Consider the following 21,402-nt stretch of genomic DNA (forward strand, 5'->3'; position numbering starts at 1 on the left):
ATGACACTATGGACACGGTCCGTGTCACTAGTTAAAATTGCTTATTTCTCTGGATTTAAACATTTTTCGAAACATTTGGGTTAATGTAAGTACACAAGTCAGCAAAATATATAACACTGTTCTAGTGGTTTTTGGATATTATAATAAAAAAATATTACATATTGTGCCTTTAAATCTTATTTTGTGTTCCACATAACAAAGTCATACAACGTTGAAACGACATGGGGTAAATATTGACAGAATTTACATTTTTGGATGATCTTATGTAAATATTCCTAAACTTCAATAGTATCGAGGAGTGAATAAACCGGTTAGACTGCTAGACTAGATCAAATGTAAATATAGGCTACTTCCTTACTTTTGTGCATCTTCCTTGTAATTTTCATGGGTCCAGTTTATTTGCATACAGACGGAAAACACTTTGAGTTCTACCTTTGAAGCAGAAATCACATAATTCTTACATCAGTAGTCTTCTAAAAGGTGCTGGTCCAATATTCATTTTTCTAGTAGAGACGAATCAGTTGAGCAAAAATTATTTGCAATTTTTTTTTTATTCAAACAAGAAAGCAAAGAAAAACGCCTTCTCCGAAGTAAACATGGTCAGATATTTAGTGTTTTAACTTGAGTGCGGTCATTGGATTGTTGTCCATAATTCCACTCGTCAGCTCCATATGTAAAACAAAAGTACCAGGAACAAAAACCATCTGTAATGGTGTCGATTTTCTTTGAATTCGATGTAATAGAGCGACCGCACAGAGCCAAAGCGACGAAAAAGCTGTTGACGAAACACAACCAGATGACGTTCAGCTGCAGGTGCGCGTGCATCTCTATCTGCAGCAGCGGCGAGATGATCATCAGAACGAGAAACGAGGCCCACGTGCTGAGGAACGTATGCATGGCCCGCCTTAAACAAACCAAGCAGCTTTGTTGAGTGGAATGCAGAAACACCTGCACCCTCCATTTCTCAAACGGAGCGTACGAGTAAAGAATGACACAGGTGACCGTCAGTAACATTGCTACGAGAACCTGAGAGCTCTGAGATCTACTAAACAGCTTGCACTGGTGCTTCTCAACATCTTCTAACAACAGAACAAAATCAGGCTCCCAGAAAACGTACAAAGCTGCTAGAATCCAAAGGAGACACACTCCAGCTATGTAAGTAAGCTTTTGTTTCCAGGATGTGTGTGTTGAGCTCGATGATAGCGTCCAGAAGTTGTCTAGTCCTACAAGGAGGAACACTGGCCAGTGGAGCACGGCGTAGATAAAACAAGTAATCTGAGCCAGCAGGCATACGTGATACCTGGTGAAGTGCCAGCCTGAGATGTTGAAGTCTTCCAGATAGAAAATAGCCACGAGGCCAAAACTCAAGAGACTGTCAATCAATGCCAAGGAAATGCAGAAGAATCCTGAGAAGCTCCTGATCATGTAGTGTCGCTGCACCACGACCACCAGCCAGTTCAGCAAACTCTTGAGCCACAGAACCAGCAGAAGCGAAGGGATTGATGTTTCCATGGTACAGCATAATCCAAGGCTGAAATCAGAACAATCAACAGACCAGTCTTTCTTGTAACTGGCCAGCAGTTCCTCATTGAAACAGTTCACATCAGCTGTCAGTAGACACACCCTACTGAGGTGAAGGCCAGCCCTGCACATTAAACGAATAGCCCACTTTCAGTCAGAGTTCTTTATTATTTGTTAAGCATGTATGGGCATTATATAATTGTTTCCATGTATTTAAATGTAGATGTGGTTTCACTTTTTGTTAAGTTCATCTCATCTGTACTAATGCTGATTCAACAACACTACTCATTCAGCAACTTACATATTAAAATATTAAAACTGTATATATAGATATAAAAGCTGAAAATAAACACTAGCATAACTAGAGTTACCTGCATACCAGCAGTGCAGTATACTTGCCAGTACTTGCCTTTTCATTCAACAGTTCCTGCCAATAAAAACATGTATTAAGTGTAGTGACATGACATAAACAAATTTCATGTATGTATTTATTTGAAGGTCACATTCAAATATTTTGGAAAACCATGATTAAATTACCATGTCTGTCATTTAATTTTGCTACTTTTAAAACTTTTATTGTTTATTTTATTGCTACTTTTATTGTTTTACTTTTGCTCCAAACCCAGAATTTCAATCTTTAACTCTTTTTTTTTGTTTTTACATTTATGACTGATGATCTAAGCAAAGAGTGAAATACATATGAACAATTTCAATATTTATTATGTGAAAATGGCTTATATCCATGAAATGTAGGCTACAAAAATTACAGTTGTTGCACAATATTGCCAAAAATAAATAAAGCTACTCTAATGTAGTCATTCATTTTATGCCAAAACTCTTAAATTGTTTACGATTTTCAAGAAAAGCATGCCAAAAATGATCTTGTAATGCATATGCGCCCACTGTTGGACATTTGTTAGCAAACAAACTAGAATTAAAAAAATTGTGTTTAAGGGTTTATTACTACAAGGCCACATTGTCTCTTTGTAACATCCAGCTATAAGGTTAAAAGAGTACAGGTTTGTGCAGAAAGGAACTTGACCTTAAAAGGGTGTGTTTACGGCTAAAGCTATGGATAAATAATTGGCTGTAAAGAAAATTAAATTGGGTGTTGCTAAAACAGAGTGTTTTCCATGTTCAGAAGAGACAGGGACATGTCTGCACAAGAAGGCACATTAAGTTGGCTCCACCCTTCTTTGAGAAAGATGTGGACAAGTATTTCCTAATGGTAAAAACCATTAGATTGCTTAGAGCTTAAAAAGCAGCAGACTACAAAGACATTGGACACAATTACAGGGTGCACAAGTCTGGTTATGTTCCCTTCCTTATTAAAGGCTCTGTCTCCATCCCTGGCCAAAAAAAAAACTGATGTGCAGGCTCACATTTTAATCTTTCATCATGCAGGGTGCTGTATGGTTGTCCATTGAATGAATCTTAGTCAGGTATGAGAAGATCAGAGATTTGACAAGGTCTTTTTTAAAAATTCTTTTCACTATTTGACCTGCCGGAGGTGGTAATAAAGCTTTCAACTTTCAGAACTCAAAACAGCTTTTAAAAATGAATTTCCATTTCTTGGATTTAAGCAGCAAAAACATTTAAACACGTGATGGTGAATGTGATTTTACCAAGCAGAACATCCAATCAAATGATCAGATTTGAGTGACAAGTTTCCAGTTAATTTTATGTTTTGGCTTACAACCAAGGTTTCTTGTCCTCTTTATGGTTACAGTTATGGTTCGGGTTAAGTTTAGGGGTCAGAATATGTTTTTGGACATGAATGTTGTTCCAAGATCAACAAAAGATGTTGATCCAGGATTATGCTGGTTAGCATAGCCCAATTAGCCCTTGCTGGTACTCTAACTAAACCATAAGCACCCAAAACTCATCCTTTTTCCATCATACAAAAGTAGCTGTGACTAATTTGCAAACAAAAAACAAATGACATGTTTTACTTTTTATAAACAGCAATTTATATAAAGCAGAGCGCTAGTTTCTTTCAGAAGAACAAAGTTTGTAATGTAAGATGTGTAGGCAGACATGAGTAAAAAATGATATATAAAATTAGTATAATAGCAGCTGTTTATGCATTGGCTTTATGCATTGTTTGCAAAAGCGGAGTGTTGCTGGAAGACAGATGTGTCACATAAAAGTGAAATGACTGAAGTGCAACTGCTTTTGATATTGAACCCTGATGAAAGAATAAATCATAACAAGGTCCAAACCACACCTGTTTATTCATTTCTTATTCATACTGGAAAATTATTATCTATTTTTATGTAATTGTCCCAGTTACACACTTGCGTGACAGAAAATTTAAATAAGACAAACGAATGGCTATTTGTAATGTCTGTTTACTTAAGAAACCTTGTAGTGTACGTTAGTTATCAATAGGCCTATGTGAATCGCGGCCATAGTTATCAGTTGTGTACTTAAAATATTATCAACTGATTTTAATATCTATTCGTGATTGATTCCTTGATTATTGTTATTATTATTATTTCAGTTCAGGATGTTCATAAACGGGATTTTCAGCATGTGGAAGAGAGACTTTTATCATGACTTCGAAGAGATCATGTTAATAATAAATAATTTTATATATAAAGAGAGACCTGGATAAATGTATTAAAACCACACAAAAGGCAAAGAAAAAAAAAGTAAGGAAAATATTACGAAGGCATAATCGTAATATTTTGCGCATCAGCACTAGTGTCACGAGCGCCCTCGTGATGTCATTGTGGACATCCCATAATACTATTGAGCATAAGCCGTAAGCCTCAGTAGCCTGGAAATAGTGTTGCTGTCAAGGTAACGCGTTCAAGTGTATTAAATTTACCTCTTCAGTTGTGAAAGACTGTGAAGTCCAAAAGGGAAGTTGCGCGTTTTTTCCCTGTGATTTGGTAAGCGCTGGTGTAATGTGTTTAGCTAAATTAGCTCCGTGTGGCTAATTTAACGGAAGGTTTGGTCGATGAAAATGTTCTCGCTGATGTCTGAATAATCTAATGTGTCGTGTCGCTTAATGTGTTTAAGATTGCTGCTGCTTGTCACCACTCCAAAATCCTTGTTAGTAGCGTGATAGTTTGCATTTGTAGTAGTATAAATAAGTTTCAGATTAACAGTTCGCTGCCTTTGCTCATTGTGCAGCACGTCCTGTGGTTTACTGGTTGTTCCAGTTTAAGTAGATCATTACGAAAAACAGTAAATAAATACATAGGCGTTTGACAAATAACATGTACATGGAATTGTTTTTATTACCATCAAGGTTTTAGTTTACAGTTTAAATTTAAGTTAGTGTCTATATTTATAGTATTTATTTTTATTTTCACCCTTTTTAATAATTTTAAACCACCTTGTTTGTGTTGAATTGTTTTGCAATATGGCAAATATTTAATGTAGCGTTTAGAATCTCACAATTCTGTTAAAAATAGTTGTTCAATGGAGTTTTGTATGTCTCAATACAGAACATGTTAACTTCCCTAAAGTATTTCATGTCAGCTATTATTAGAGATGCACCGATTGCAATTTTCTTGCCCGATTCCGATTTCCGATTTTTTGGAAGTGTGACCTGCCGATTCCGATTTTCTTTTTAAGAAATATATATTGACAGCATATACGAACAAAAATCTATGCAAATTTGCTTAAAGGGGTCCTATTATGCTTTTTCACTTTTTCAACTTTAGTTAGTCTGTAATGTTGCTGTTTGAGCATGAAAAAGATCTGCAAAGTTACAAAGCTCAAAGTCCACTTCAAAAGAAGATATTTTATTTAACAGAAATCACTTTTCAAAAACTACAACGAACGACTCGCTTGGACTACAACGCATATTTTCCGGGATTTGTGATATCACAAATATCGACGAATGGGACGAGACCTGGTTGAGCTGCACTAGAGAAGGCAACAAGTGTTATCACTATGTCGGAGACACGCTAGCTTTCCCAAGGCAGATGAACTTAGAGTGCTTACAATAACCCGGGTTTAAATCACGCTCAAATTGATTTGATTTTGACGCAATATTTACACTGAAGCTATATTTACACTGAGGTAAGGGGCATGACATTTCCCGACCAGGCGCCGAGTGAAGCCAATCACAACACACACTGGCCCAGCTAACCAATCACAACACACACTGACCCAGCTAACCAATCACAACACACACTGACCCAGCTAACCAATCACAACACACACTGACCCAGCTAACCAATCACAACACACACTGACCCAGCTAACCAATCACAACACACACTGGCCCAGCTAACCAATCACAGCACACACCGGCCCAGCTAACCAATCACAGCACACACCGGCCCAGCTAACCAATCACAGCACACACTGGCCCAGCCAACCAATCACAGCACACACTGGCCCAGCTAACCAATCACAACACACACTGGCCCAGCTAACCAATCACAACACACACTGGCCCAGCTAACCAATCACAACACACACTGGCCCAGCTAACCAATCACAACACACACTGGCCCAGCTAACCAATCACAACACACACTGGCCCAGCTAACCAATCACAACACACACTGGCCCAGCTAACCAATCACAACACACACTGGCCCAGCTAACCAATCACAACACACACTGGCCCAGCTAACCAATCACAGCACATTTCGTATTTCAGAAGGCGGGCCTTCATTTGATACAGGAACTATTCGAGCCGTTCATGCCAGACTGGGGAGAGAGGTGTTGTAATAATGTAAAATATGTGAAAAATAATGTGTTTTTCGAACAACCTAGTATGAGAGCCTGTTCTAGTACACCCCCAAAACAAAATCAAGACTTTGTAAAAGAGCATAATAGGACCCCTTTAAACAACTCTCAAAATAAAGTGCTCTGTGACTGGAAAGAGGAAGAAATAGTTAACTTTAAATGAGTTGCTGTATGTAACAAAACAGATGTCATTTCCCACTATGTTTATAAATGGAAATTTTCCCCTAACCTTATTAAATGTGTCATCTTTCACATCAGATTCTTACTTTGTTTCAATTAATTCAGTTAGAATAATAAGAAACTGTAGAGTTGTTAACATTCAAATGAAATTTCAAATTAGTATTAACAAACTCTATCTTTTCACTGCAGAGGAAACAGAAGCTGCATCTGAAGTGGCATTAGATGTTTGCAATAAGTTTTGTGTCACCTACAATTTATCTATATCTGCAACAAAATGTATGTGTGTGTGTGTTTAAGCATGCTGATTGAGTATTAATATACTAGATTAATAATTTCATTTCAGTGTGTGTGTGTGTGTGTGTGTGTGTGTCTGTGAGCCTATTCTCCATATTGGATGTGTTTTACTGTCAGTCATACATCCAGGTTGGCCAACACCACCTTAAAGGCCTTAAAGTGCTTGAACCCCGGTAATTGCTGCTTGCAGCTATATATATATTTTTTTTTTTTAGTGCTTAACTTATACATGCAGACAAGAACAGGGAAATAAGACATTGTTCTATCTCTTATAAATCACTTCACTCAGCCAGTTTATATGTCAAAATGAATGAAGAAATTTGTATATTAAAGAAAAAGTTAGTGATTTAATCAACATAAATGAAGATAAAACATGCAAGTATTACAAAAGATTGGGCCCGATAACCTGAAAATGACTTGAAATGTTGGGTAATATATACCAATAAATAAAACTAATTAGTCTTTAAATATTTATTTTTTGCGCAGAAAAAAACTATTTAATTGAACAGGACACTTTCTAATGTATTGAAAAACAACAATTCAAAGCCTTATTGTTTTGATGCTTAAAAACCCTTTTTCATCTTTGACCCATATACAGCAGGGCTGCCTGGAAATATAGGTACCATTGAATTATTAACCAGGAATGTTTTCCGTGGCCCCATGATGAGGGGGCCCACTTAGGTCTTCTCAACTCATTTACATTATTTGGTTATCTTATAATGATGTATAATTTTTTTTGTCCCCCATAAGAATTGAAGGCATGGAAGACGAGCCGCCCTCCAGAAAGGCGGAGGAGGGTAGTTTATCTAAGCGGTCACAGAGGCAGCAGGAGCGGCAGGGGAAACTTCCAAGGAGACGCAAAGAAGTGAAGAGGTCTCTTCGGAGGCCAGACTGTCCAGAACACCTGTTGGGGGGAAGCGTACATTGGTTGCCTGAGCATCCCGGATCAGAAGCTTCTGCATCAGTGGAGGACACTGCTGAGAGCTGCCCAAAAAGATGGGATAGATGCAGGTACAAAACACACCATTTGGTTTAACTTGAGTGCGGTCATTGGATTGTTGTCTATAATGAACCCTAAAATAAAAATGTGCAGTGATTTAAGTGCCTGTTTGTTGCAGACGAGGGCACTTTCTACATGGACCATATCCTGCTACTCACTTTGGACCCAAAGCTTGTGTTCTTCCCAACCCAACCTCAGTCATGTAAGTAAGCAAAGTCAGGTTCACTTTTGGTAAGGAGCTAGGTCACATCCGTCTCTTGTTACTGTTTAAACTTTAAGTCAAGCAAAGGATTACACAAGTGTGGCGATAAGGCTGTGTGTGCTGAGTTCTGATTGGTTGAGGGTGGCTTGTTGGATGAAGCTAGAGAGCAGCGCAGTCCGGCACCGCTGTTGCTGTCACAAGAGTGGTCCTGCTGGAACCTTCTAAAAAAAAAGCCCCCCAGCACTATGCCTGTTTTACGCCCCCCCAGGACAAACCACACGCAGAGGGTAATGTGGGGTTTATGGTTTGATATCTGATGTTGTGCTTAACATGCTGTTTAGATGGAATGAGATATGTTAGTTATTTCATTTTCTGTATGTTTCAGATCAAGAAAGATGATTAGAGTGAGTCTCTAAAAAAGACTTTTTCTGGATTTCATGCAACGATAAAATTTAGAAACTTAGTGGAGTTATAGAAAAACCTAGCTGTTGGACTTATTCCAACAGCTAGTTATTCCAGTTATTCCTTGGTACAATAAATAAGATGTGTATATAAATATTTACATTTTTGAAGTTAAAAAACAAACTGTGAATGTGTCAAACGACAGCTATTTTTTAATTAATTTATTAATACTGAAAACGATCTGATCCTAGAACTATGAGAAACCAAAAGCAGAAGTCCACATCACAGTGCTTTCCAACATTTGATCATGACTTGTGTTGCGTAACGAGTGTAGAAACAGAACAAAGTACATGCCGTTTTGCTTTGCTCCGAGTGCATTGCCGACACATACCATGTTTGCCTACTCTGTCGACTTTCCCCGCAGGCACATTCAGGATCCAGCCAGCCAGCGGCTTACCTGGAGCAAACCACCGCTCAACGTCCTGGTCATCAGAAAGATCCGAGATGAGACCCTTCTGGAGCCGTTCAAAGAGCTTTGCAGGTTCCTCGTGGAGGTAGGTTACACAAAAGCAACATTAGTAGTTGATTTACAAGCTAGGAAGTTACAGGCGCCCTTTCATTTTCATTGTTTTCATTGTTACCCTTTCATTTTTTTTCACTGTATCATTAGTTTTTTTTTTTAGATTTGGTTACACAAAACTTACACAATTATTTCCACCATCAGGAGAAACATCTGATGGTTTATGTGGAGAAGAAAGTTGTGGACGATGGCTCTCTCATGAGGGATGACTCATTTTCAGCCTTTCGCAATCAGCTGTGCACATTCAGGGAAGGTACTGAAACCTCACTGTGTTATCGGCAGGTTCACCTGTAACATGATTTACATAACCTTGACACACCATTAACCAATGAAGGATTGGGTGCATTAGGAAAATTAGTGATTTATCATTGTGTTCACACAGGGTTTGATGACATCTCGGACTGCATCGATCTGATTATTTGTTTGGGTGGAGATGGGACTCTTCTGTATGCATCATCTCTTTTCCAGGTATTCTCTCATCTCATCTTATCTCATTTGTTTGTGCACAAGAGTCTCCTACTAGGTCAGTCTCATCTGCTTTCCATTGGGTGTTCTCTGTGTGCATCATAATTTGAGAGAATTTGGATATGCAAAAGTGAGTTGTTTAGAGATTTATTTAAGAATGAAATGTGGTTTTGTCTTATTTGTTTAAGGGCAGCGTTCCCCCGGTCATGGCCTTCCATCTGGGCTCCTTAGGATTTCTCACACCATTCAAGTTTGAGTCTTTTAGAACAGAGGTGGATAAAGTGTTTGAAGGTAGAGTGATTGAGAGTTGTTTTTTTTTTCATCTCTGAAACCAGAAGAACTGTAGTTGTTGTGCTTTAGATGTTTATGTTGTTTTATATATTTGTGTCTGGCTCCTGTAGGTAATGCTGCCATCATCCTGCGCAGTCGTCTGAAGGTTAAGGTGGTGAAGGGCACGTTCCAGAGGAACGAGCAGCTCCTCAGTGCTCAGGAGAACGGAATATTGCCTCATAACCACATAAACAATGAGGCAGGCAAAATCACACTACAGTTACAGGTAATGCAGCACTCACAAAGTATTTGTTGAACACAAAACCAGTGACATTTGTGAAATGGAGAAATCAAAGAATCAAAATACTGGGCTTGAGACAAAGTCTGTCTTTGTTTGCCAACACGTTTTGGCACACAGGCCTAACAAATTCTAAGCAAACACAAACACTGAAAAAAATTAAACTTGCAATCCACCAATAAGGACGTTGGACAAATCTGATGGTGTGGCGTCAACCAATCACATGACATTCTAAGGGAGAGCCCATAAAATAAGCTTATGGCCTCTTTTGATCAAAAGTGACAGTAAATGTATAGATTTACAGTATTACAAAAGATTTCTGTATCAAACAAATGCTATGCTTTTGAGCTTTCTATTCATCCAAGAATCCTGAAAAAAAATTTGAAAATGAAATCCTTAATTTAAAAGAATTAGAATGATTTCTGAAGGAATGTGTGACATTGAGGACTGGAGTAATGGCTGCTGAATGAAAATTCAACTTTTCCATCATAAGAATTAATTATCTTTTAAAATATATTAAATTAGAAACAGAATTTTAAATTGTAATAACAGTTTACAATATTACTGTCTTTACTGATCACGTAAACACAGCCTTGGTTGAACATAAGAAACTTCTTTCAAAAACAATGTGTAAAAAATCTTACTGACCCCAAACCTTTGAACGGTTGAGCACATGTTCATACAGACATATACATATACATGAATGTACATATTGTTTACAATGAGTATATCATTTATTAGCTTAAAAAATTTACAAAATGTATTTTATAAAACGGATTGTTCCAGTCCTTAATTCTGATTGGTTGAGCCACATTCAAAGCTGTTGTAAATTACTCTACAAACATACACCTTTGTTTACGTCTGTGTGTTGCTTGGAAACCACTTTGTTGCAACCACAACCGTTTCTGAGGAGGAACAACATTGTTTGCCGGAAGAATAATGTTTTTATTAATATCATTACATTTTATTTGCTTTGTTTTATTTTGTGAAACCTTGCTACATATATGGAATAACCGGTTTATAAAAGCAATAAGCACCGTGAAGCCGTGGTTTACAGTGAATTTATAACAGCTAAGGGGGTTTTCTAACATCGCCCCTTAGCTGTTATAAATTCACTGTAAACCACGGCTTCTTGGGGCTTATTGCTTTATTAGAATTCAGCACTCTCATATACATTACAGTAATAACAAAATTATGTTAGGATTGAGGAGACATGAAGAAAACTAATGTAATAGATGCGAGATATTAAAATGTTGCACAAGAAAAATGCCTGAATGTCTGCCAAGTAAGGGCACTCTCAGAATATTATTTCAGGGAAAAAATCCATCAAGACTATTTGGAGACCTTTTCCATGGTAACAGACATAATGGAGTTATTTGAAAATAACAACTGTGATAGGTCTGCATGTCCAGTTGTCATAGCAATAACATAATGTCATTGACAGTCTGCGCTTTTACGTGCGAGATATTTTAGACCAGAGTGGCATGTGATAAATACAGAAATGTTTTCTTCTGGTTCTGTTTGTTGGATGCTTTTATGTGTAATTCTGTGATATGGATATTATGTGTGTGTATAAAGGTGCTAAATGAGGTGGTGGTGGACAGAGGGCCTTCATCCTACCTGTCTAACGTCGACCTTTACTTGGATGGACGCCTCATCACATCTGTACAGGGAGATGGTGAGCGCAATCATACGCTTCAGCTACAAACAGCACTGATAGATCCCTTTTTATCTTGTCACCATTGTGCAAGCCACTTAAAAGGGGTCTGGTTACGGGTTTTTCAGAATGTAATTAGTACTTTTAATCAGCAAGGACGCTTTAAATTGCTGAAAAGTGACAGTAAAAACATCTATAATGTTACAAAAGATTTCCATTTGACATGAAATGCTGTTCTTTTTAACTTTCTATTCATCACGGAGTCCTGACAAGAAGTATGACCGTTTCCACCACAGAAATATTAAAGGGATAGTTCACCCTTCACCCATGGGAAAATGAAAATTCTGTCATTAATTACTCACCCTCATATCGTTCCAAACCCGTAAGACATTATTTCATCTTCAGAACACAAATGAAGATATTTTTGATTAAATCCGAGAGCTCTGACCCTGCATAGGTTATAAAATAGTCCATGTGACATCAGTGGTTCAATCGTAATTTTACGAAGCTATTATGGAGAGTATCACGACGCATGCACATTACTTTCCTCTGCACGTAAACAAGACTCAGTGCATGCGTGTTCTACAGTATGTCAGCAGCATCACATGCATGCGTTGTTTACATGCAGAGGTACTCTCAATAATGGTGGAAAACGTGATTTGGAGAAGAACTGTTGAATAAAGTCGTTATTTTTGTTTTCTTTGCGCACAAAAAGAAGCAGCTTTGTAAAAATTACGGTTGAACCACTGATTTCACATGGACTATTTTAATGACGTCCTTACTATGTTTCTGGGTCTGGGAACATTTGAGTTCGATTTCTCTCCATGCAGGGTCAGAAAGCTCACGGATTGAATAAAAAAATATTTTAATTTGTGTTCCGAAGATGAATGAAGGTCTTACGGGTTTGGAACGACACGAGGGTGAGTAATTAATGACAGAATGTTTATTTTTTGGGTGAACTATCCCTTTAAGCAGCACAATTGTTTTCAACATTGATGATAATAATAAGAAATGTTTCTTGAGCATCAAATCTGCATATTGGAATGATTTCTGAAGGATCATGGGACAAGAGTAATGGCTGATAAAAACTCAGTTTGCTATGACAGGAATAAATTAAATTTTAAAATCTATATAGATATCAAATTGAAATCAGTTACAAGTAATAATGTTTCACTGTATTTACTGTATATCAAATAAATACAGCCTTGTTGAGCCTAAGAGACATCGAAAGCATTAAAACATCTTATCGACATTCGACAACAGACTTTTTAATGATAGCTTGGCTTTGATTTTTATTTTTAAAATGATTAACATTTTAGATTGGCTTCATTATCTGAGTGCTTGATCTTTTTTTTTTTCCTAATAGCTCTAGCAGATGCATCAATACATTATGGTCTTTTCATCTGCTTTGGCAAGAGAGTCCAGCTGCCATGAAAATAAATGCAAATATGTGGCGTGTTTCTATGCAGGTGTAATAGTTTCCACCCCCACAGGCAGCACAGCCTATGCTGCCGCAGCGGGAGCTTCCATGATCCACCCTAATGTCCCTGCCATCATGGTCACCCCCATCTGCCCTCACTCCCTCTCTTTTAGACCCATCGTGGTGCCCGCAGGAGTGGAGCTCATGGTGAGAACGGGACTGAGGTTTTTCCATTTCTGTGATGAAACTGCATCTGCCAAATGATATAGTTATTTGTTAAACTTAGGTTTTATTTATTTATTTCCTTCAAATGAGAGCTTCAGAAGAACATTTGTTTGCGCTAACTGTATTTACCCTGCAGATAACGCTGTCGCCTGATGCTCGCAACACAGCCTGGGTCTCGTTTGACGGCAGAAAGAGGCAGGAAATCCAGCATGGGGACAGGTGACACTCTTTTTGCACAATCCCATAAGCAAACAGTTTTGACCTCTCCCATAATCCAGTGCTACAACAATAGCTGTATTACGGTTATGGAAATGAGCATCAACAGTTTCAATAGGGCGCTCAACCTTTTAGTTCAAATTCAGTTTGCCCTTTTTTCTCAAGCTGCACTCTCAACCACACTTGCCGCATCTGTTAATCATGAGTTCTTTTTTTCCATTATAGCATTAAGATCACAACCTCTTGCTTTCCGGTCCCTTCCATCTGTTGTCATGATCTGGTGTACGACTGGTTTGACAGTCTGGCTCAGTGTCTCCACTGGAACGTCCGCAAGAAGCAAACACGTCTAACGGATGCCAGCGACTCTTCAGAAACGGAGAACTGAAACATCACCACAAAACTCTCTGTTGACTTTACATTCCATCCTGACTCACTGAAAAGGGGGTTAGAGTTCAAAATTCTTATTTTTACATTGCACATTTCTATGTTCATAGATTTACAGATTTCATTATAAATCGCAATAAGTGCTCGTGTGCTACCTGAGAAATAACACATTTATTGTTAGAGGTTAGCCTGGATTACTTGCAATTTAACGGCAACAAAACGTTTGCTTAACATAAAATGTCATAGTGCGACTGCTAAACATCGTTATGCAGACAGTATTTCTTAGAGAATTGTTTTTGCAGCTGACCGCTTCACAACATGCTAAATAACTGATCTGATTTATTATAGTATATTTTGTATGTTTTTTTTTATTACAATACCATTTATTAAGAATTATTTAAAAATCCACTAACATTTAAATTTGTACTGTAGGTTATGTAGATTCATCCACTTCTAAATAGTTTAGGTAACATTAATTACAAATCATCCACCACATATTTGAACTTGAAATGCACATTATAGCAGGAAATGTGTTGCAAGTCATTTACTGAGCATAAAATGTTCATTTTGAGTTTTTTTTTTTTTTTTGTGTGTGTGTTTAACTCTGTAGCTGTTAGCTAAATTGACCACAAACTCCTCACCTACAAACAGACAAAGCTTGGTTTTCTGTGTGGTTTCTTATTTGTAATAAACTGTATGAGAAGCCATGCTTTGTCAGTTTAACATGTTGGCAATCAGTTTTGTGTGCTCTACTAGACACCATTGTACATTCAACTACTAAGATTGAATGCAGTTTATCAGTCTTTTTCCTGTAGCTCAAGCTTTTGTTTGATTTTCATTCTAATTGATTAACCTGTGCAGAGCCTTTCTGAATATGAATCAAATAACTAATGTTTTGTCAGGTTAGGTGGCTGTCAAACCCAAGTAGTTCTTGTCAAAGAATATTGTAGCCTCCCTGTGGCGGCACAGGATGTTGCATTTTCAAATCCTTATTTCTAAAGCCATTATCTGTTTTGTTTAGTTGAATATTTAAAAGACTCTAAGCTGTGATATTTTTATTTACAGATGCATTGTATGTTTTGCATTTCTCATGAAATATTTCTGGCAGTGCAAGGTCATATCATGTCATTGCATAAGAACTTAGTATAGCTGAATGTATGTTAGCTGTTTACGGTTTGATGTAAATAAGAGATCCTATGATGTGTGTTTGTCTCATTTGTAATATTTCAATAAAAGTTTCTTTTCTTTTGTTTTTGTCATTTGAAATGTATCCTTATGTATTTTAGGGCTTTATAACCTGTTGTATTTACCAATGCAACAATGTTTGCAGAACAATGGAAAATAAATTGTATTATAAAAAAAAAAACCCTAATGAATAAATTGCTTGTGAAATATTTTATAAAAACGGAAAGCATCAATTTTGTGTTGTTTTTCAACAAAACAATGCAAATTGCTTGTGTTCTATATTTTTATTGCAATGAAAGGATACAGATCTAGTATCTGACAGACACTTAAATTATTCTCCAGATATTGCAAAAACGCAGTCCTCAACATTGATCCAAATACGGACAATTAGTTAGTTGAAGATGCGGACCACGTAAAAAAATTATGGGATTTCAGTTAATTTTTTATAAATGACGTAACACTACATTTTATGACAGACAGCCAATGGCAAATTAAATTTCCTGCCAATTAAAAAAAAATCATCTGGCATATCAGCATCTTTATCTCAAAGACATTGGGACAGAAAACCAAGGTGAGTGAAGTTCCATAGAAAGAAAATACAGATATAGATACACACATGGTGTCATGCCCAGTCTATCCAGGTCTTCAAAGTCAATGACAAAGAATAGTGAGGACATACATAGTATTTCTACAGGAACACTAAGTGTGACCAACAAGATCATCTACTTACAGACATGGTTAAAGATTCTTAGCATTTGAAGAAGAAAGAGAGATGTTCACTCGGGCACGAGGGGTTTCCCTGCTCCTTGTGAACTTGAATTTTGAGGGATGCTTTAACAAGGGTTCTCAGTTTTTTAATATAGAAAAACCACCTTTGCAGCCTCTTGTGCGCATTTGATAACCACTAGAGTCAAAGCATTGCAGATGAACAGATGTTTTCAGTCTCGAATACATTGTCCAAAACCAATCTTTCCATCATCGAAAACATTTACTGGTGGTTTTAGTATTTGTAGAAAATGCAGTAAAATGAAAACCTGCGTGTCTGACATTATAAAATAGAGTACAGTTCCTGTTGAACCTGAACTGCTGGCATGAACATCTCTGGTAGATTTATACAATCCATATATAAATGATACATTTGTATTTCATCTCTTAAATATCATCCTCAGCATGACTCAAAAAAAAAACAAACAGCTAATGTAAAATAATACTCTAGCCAATAGTATGCAACCCTACAGAAGGATAGTATTGGACCTCGGCCCTATTAAAACGCGAACTAACTAACTAACAGGCTATTTTGGACCACAGCCCCACGGGGAAGTACGATTTGTCAACCTCAGCGTTTGAAGACCAGATGAGAAAACCAGAGGCTATGATGCATGGATGCGAGCTACGGCATGACATGTTTGAACTATTTCTCTGGAAGTTGGTCAGAATTTGAATGTATATGAAAAAAGCATCAATATCCCGCATCATTTGGCACAAATGTGGATGTCGTTTCCCCTTGTGAACGCAGTCGACCTCGTGAGACTCAAATGGAGTTTGGTTTTAAATAACTTGCCTACTTCAATCAAGGATACTGTTCGGATTTATTAACTTGTCCGTTTCCGTTAACAAGGACTATTTCTCATCAGGGTCACAAAAGGTGATTGCAGAAATGTATGAGGCAGACCGTGTCACAAGTCCACAAAAATACAGCTCTCGTTTCAAACCAAGCAAGATCTCCCAGATTTCCACACAGAAATGTCACAGGCCAAGTGCCATTGAGATTTATGATAGAAAGTAACACTTATTAGGTATCTAAGACAAAATATATTGGTCCGTCCAAATTATCCAACGGTACAAAAGAAAAGAAACGAAAAAAAACTTCCAGATTTGAATTTCTCTCACTAGATTGGACAGCGAACCTTTATACGTGGGTGAAACTGAAAAACCATTGTGAAAGTTCACCAATCCACTACTGACGTGTTTATACAGCAAAATACTTAGATAAAGCAAAGATGAAAGAAAAACACGGGGTCAGGGAGACTTGCGGTTCTTGCATCCATAGTGGGGGAAGCATTTTCAGTGGAACCAAACAGCCTTTGCGATATTTTCCATTGTCATCATAGCCGTTTCCTGCTCTCGTTTAATCTTTAAGTCTGTCTGTTTGCACAGAGGAAGATCTCAGCCTGAACAGAAATGGGAAACATCTTCCGAACATGACAGAAGTACGTCAGCAGGTCTACATGGAGCATGGGAGTATGTGTGCGGCGTGAGGAAAATGTTTATGTCTGAACAGTCAAGGGCTTAGTCTCACTGTGCTCTTTCTCGTCTTCTTCCTCCTCTTCCTCTGTATGCTGCTCCAGCTCTTCTCTGGTGATCATTTCAAAGTCGTTGCCGTTGCTGTGCTGCGACCCTTCATCCTCCCGTCTGTCACTGTCCGTGTCCGACTGACGTTCTGCGCCCGCTTCCTCGCTCGCCTCCATTTCTTTATTGCCGTCTTCATCCTCTTCCTCATCGTCGTCTTTCTTCTCGCTGTCTGATTTGTCCTCGCTATCTGATTTCTGCGCTTTGCTTGAATCCTTGTCAGATTTCTCGCTGCTGGATTTCTTGGAGCTGGAGCGCGGACCCTTGTATTCGTGCGTGTAGAGGGGGCGGAAAGAGTCGATGAAGCCCACGTCGGCTGTCAAGTTGGGTAGGAACCAGAAGTGATGACGGCCGCCGGTCACTAGCCAGATGATCAGGAACAGGATGCAACGAGCTGAACCAAAGGGGAAACCAGAAATAAGATGAGAAAAGACAGAAGATGCGGTGTCATTGGACTGTAATGTGAAATATTGGTATAATACAAGATCGAAAAGTCTAGAGCTCATACCGACGGCCAGGAGAAGTATGCTGGCAACGAAGCATCCTGCTGCCACGCTCAGGTAATACACACCAACTCTCATCTCAGCGGGCCACAGCGGGAACAGAGTGGCTGCGATGACGGCAATGACTGCAAACACACACAGCTCTGAATCAGCACTGGAGCCAGAGAAACGACAGTCAGGCTAAACTGGAGAAAAAAAAATCCCACCTAGAATCAAGCCCATGGCAAAGGTTTTAAAGTGGACTGGATCGTAAATCCAAAAATAAACCTGTAGGGAAGAAAAATATTATAACTTTTTAATTAGAACAAAAAGTACTTGTGAAAGTGAAGAACCATTTCATTTTTGAAGGTAATATTTTAATAATCACAACAACAATAGTTACAATACTCGTTAAATAATTATATAAAAATAATCTTATATTATAATATTCAGGTTGGCTGGGTTAAAAAAAAACATCAGCGTTTAAAAATAATTATACTTGTATAATGACATAAAATTATTATTATTATTATTGTTATTAAAAATAAATGTAATTAAATACAATTATTATTAGGGTACCAGTGTTGAAATAGTTAAATAAGGCTAAAGAGATTACAAATAATTTTAGGTAATTGAAATAAAGCTGAAATTAAATAAAATTAGTGCTGTCAAACGATTAATCGCGATTAATCGCATCCAAAATAAAAGTGTTTGTTTACATAATATATGTATGTGTACTGTGTATATTTATTATGTATATATAAATACACACACATGCAGGTATATATTCAAGAAAAATATGTTATATTTGTATATTAAATTTAATTATATATAAATTATATAAATATATACATGTAAATACATGTAAATATTTTCAAAATATATACTGTATGAGTGTGTATTTATATATACATAATAAATATACACAGTACACACACATATATTATGTAAACAAAAACTTTTATTTTGGATGCGATTAATCGCGATTAATCGTTTGACCGCACTAAATAAAATCCAAATATTAGATAAAAAACCATAAACCTAAAAAAGAAAATCTACACAAAAATGAGAAATGTTGATTTGTCAACTAAAAAAAGTACGTTTAACTTGAAGCACTAAAATTACTAAGAAAGAAGTAAAAACATTAACATTTACAGAAGAACATACAAAATAACTAAAACAAAATTAAAATGAAAACTGAAATATAAAAAATAGAAGCTAATTCAAAATATTACTAAATATTATAATAGTACATAAATAATATCAAAATAACACTATGCTACCCCTGTGCAGTATTGTTTAGAAAACCTTAATGTTAATCATACATTTTATTATTTGATTTCATTTTCAATGTGGAGAAAATACTATTACATAAAGTGTATGCGCATTAAGGTTACACTGTATGCAATGTAAGCAGACAATCAAACCCTTCTTTGCAGTTACTTTTATGACAATTAATCATCAAATAAAAAGGTATGCAATTTACAAGCAACCATGAGATATGGTTTTCTAAAGTCATCCTGACCTCATTGCCATCCAAGAACAGTTGGTCCTCATGAGGTTCCAGCTTGAATTTCTTTTTCACATCCTTCTTCTTCTTTGGAGATCCTGGACTGTCATCCTAAACATACAGAAACAAGAGTTTAAAAACAGAAATTATGATATGCACATATGCAAAAAATACCTCAAGTGGAACAGAATGTGTTTGTGTTTTCTCATCCTATCAGATGATCTAGTCATACATTTTTTTCCTTCTTTGTGTCCGTAGCCTCAGAGTCCTTCTTTTTGTCTTTGTCCTTTTTGCTTTTTTTCTCCTCTTCTTTGCCGCTGTCACTTTTAGCCTTATCTTTTTCTTTCTCTTTTTCCTTCTCTTTCTTTACATCTTTCTCTGGCTTCTTCTTCATCACTTTCAGGGCTCGGTGGAAAAACTGCTTCTTTAGAAGCCTGTGAATAGCAAGACATTTCAAATTAGTGGCTGATTGACATACACTAGCATTCAAAACTTTGCAGTTTACGTTTATTCAGCATGGACGCATTGATTAATCAAAATACATTTATAATGTTACAAAATATTTCAAATAAATGTTGTTCTTTCAAACTTTCTATTCATCAAAAAAATCCTGAAAAGGACCATGTGACACTGAACACTGAAGTAATGGCTCCTGAAAATTCAGTTTTACAATCACAGGAATAGATTACACTTTAAAATATAGTAAAATAGAAACCAGCGATTTTAAATTGTAATAATATTTCACAATATAAGTGCTTTTACTGCCTTGGCGACAATAAGTGAATTTCTTCAAAAGCTTTGTAGTATCAAACACCATAGAAATTCTAAACAGTTTCATGAAATGAGAGAAAAGCCTAGGTTTACCTGTTGCAGTAGTCCACCGCCGACTCTCTGGTTGTGAACAAAGCTTCCTCGCCCTTCTTTGCTTTGGCCCACTTTGAATCCAGCAGACAGTCGACTGCTTTGGAGGCTGATGAGCAGAAAACAAACATTTGGTTTGCAAAGAGAGAACATCGAGAACTCAACAAATAAATAAACGAAACCTTGATATAAACCCTATGCAGAGGAAACAGAAGAAAGCAGGGCAGGAATGAGCGCACTGACCGACAAAGTAATCCACTCGGTGTCCCATCATGTTGGTGGATTTGGTGGGGCAGTTAAAGCGCAGGTACTTGGCCACCGCCTTCTCCTCCTTGGTAGGTTCACTGACCTCCTGAAGACGAGAGATCAAAGATCATGAAGTCATGATGATAAAACTTATCTGCTGATTATTTAAGCAGATCCAGATTAATCTGCATTTAGATCACATTTATTATACTGCCAAGCAGTAGGAATGCACAATGTATATGTAGATTCAGTACAATATTGGTTATCAGACGATATTTGTGATTTCTTAATTCATGCCATTAGGTAATACTGAACTACTGCTCAAAAACTTTGGGTTAGCATTAGAAATGTATTTATTTTTTTAAAGAAATGTATTTTGTTTATTATTTCACAATATTACTATTCGTATTGTATTTTTGATCAAATAAATGCAGCCTCGGTAAACGTAAGAGACTCCTTTCAAAAACATTTACAAAATCTTACTGACTCCACTGACTTACAGACACAATTGTATCTTACATTTTACTTTAATAATTTAATAACACTGTTAAATGTCACCTTTAGCAAAATGAATGTCCATTAGTGCTGTGTTCGATACGACGATACATCGTCAGAGATTTATATATATACACACACTAACACACACACACATATATATATATAATTTGTGTGTGTATGTGTTACGATATAACTAACGAGGTCATATTCAGAAGACAATGAAACCGAAACCAAATAGCGTTGAAACAGCCCTATATGGAGGCCCTTCATAAAGCAGAAGTCAGCTGCCTGCTCTGCCAATTGTTAGGCACTATAGCAGTGGGCCCGCCACGAATTCAAATGCGGCCCACCGTGCTGAACACAATTAAAAAAAAATACTTTCAGTTTTACAATTCATTTTAGTTTTTACATTAATTTAAAAATGTACTAAATAAATATAAG

General features: G+C 37.0%; 3 protein-coding genes across 4 annotated transcripts in view; 1 reads left to right on the forward strand and 2 right to left on the reverse strand.

The window, feature by feature from the left end:
• Positions 1-368: 368 nt before the first annotated feature.
• On the reverse strand, positions 369-1,955 carry LOC107738252 (probable G-protein coupled receptor 160). The gene has a single exon (XM_016549974.1). It carries the CDS (start codon positions 1,651-1,653, stop codon positions 601-603), a length of 1,053 nt encoding a protein of 350 aa, XP_016405460.1. The 5' UTR covers positions 1,654-1,955; the 3' UTR covers positions 369-600.
• Positions 1,956-4,239: 2,284 nt separating this feature from the next.
• Positions 4,240-14,472, forward strand: LOC107738176 (NAD kinase-like). 2 transcript variants are annotated; one of them, XM_016549902.1, is made up of 12 exons: positions 4,240-4,326; positions 7,462-7,722; positions 7,830-7,913; positions 8,740-8,869; positions 9,040-9,148; positions 9,278-9,363; positions 9,549-9,651; positions 9,762-9,916; positions 11,507-11,606; positions 13,055-13,212; positions 13,367-13,449; positions 13,672-14,472. In XM_016549902.1, exons 2-12 carry the CDS (start codon positions 7,472-7,474, stop codon positions 13,829-13,831), a joined length of 1,419 nt encoding a protein of 472 aa, XP_016405388.1. In that variant the 5' UTR covers positions 4,240-4,326; positions 7,462-7,471; the 3' UTR covers positions 13,832-14,472. The 2 variants fall into 2 exon arrangements, with proteins under 2 accessions (XP_016405388.1, XP_016405387.1); XM_016549901.1 differs by having other exon boundaries at positions 4,249-4,418.
• A 1,001-nt stretch (positions 14,473-15,473) lies between these two features.
• The window catches only part of LOC107738178 (translocation protein SEC62-like), a 9,100-nt gene continuing 3,171 nt past the window's right edge, over positions 15,474-21,402 (reverse strand). Inside the window, exons 2-8 of the mRNA XM_016549906.1 lie at positions 20,461-20,569; positions 20,221-20,326; positions 19,589-19,790; positions 19,372-19,467; positions 18,074-18,134; positions 17,873-17,992; positions 15,474-17,758 (exon numbers count right to left, since the gene is read on the reverse strand). Coding sequence (XP_016405392.1) covers positions 17,283-17,758; positions 17,873-17,992; positions 18,074-18,134; positions 19,372-19,467; positions 19,589-19,790; positions 20,221-20,326; positions 20,461-20,569 — 1,170 coding nt within the window. The 3' untranslated portion in view covers positions 15,474-17,282. The remainder of the gene's footprint in view (positions 17,759-17,872; positions 17,993-18,073; positions 18,135-19,371; positions 19,468-19,588; positions 19,791-20,220; positions 20,327-20,460; positions 20,570-21,402) is intronic.

The sequence above is a fragment of the Sinocyclocheilus rhinocerous genome, unplaced genomic scaffold (genome assembly GCF_001515625.1).
Source record: "Sinocyclocheilus rhinocerous isolate Xijiao unplaced genomic scaffold, SAMN03320098_v1.1 scaffold254, whole genome shotgun sequence".
Lineage (NCBI taxonomy): Eukaryota > Metazoa > Chordata > Actinopteri > Cypriniformes > Cyprinidae > Sinocyclocheilus > Sinocyclocheilus rhinocerous.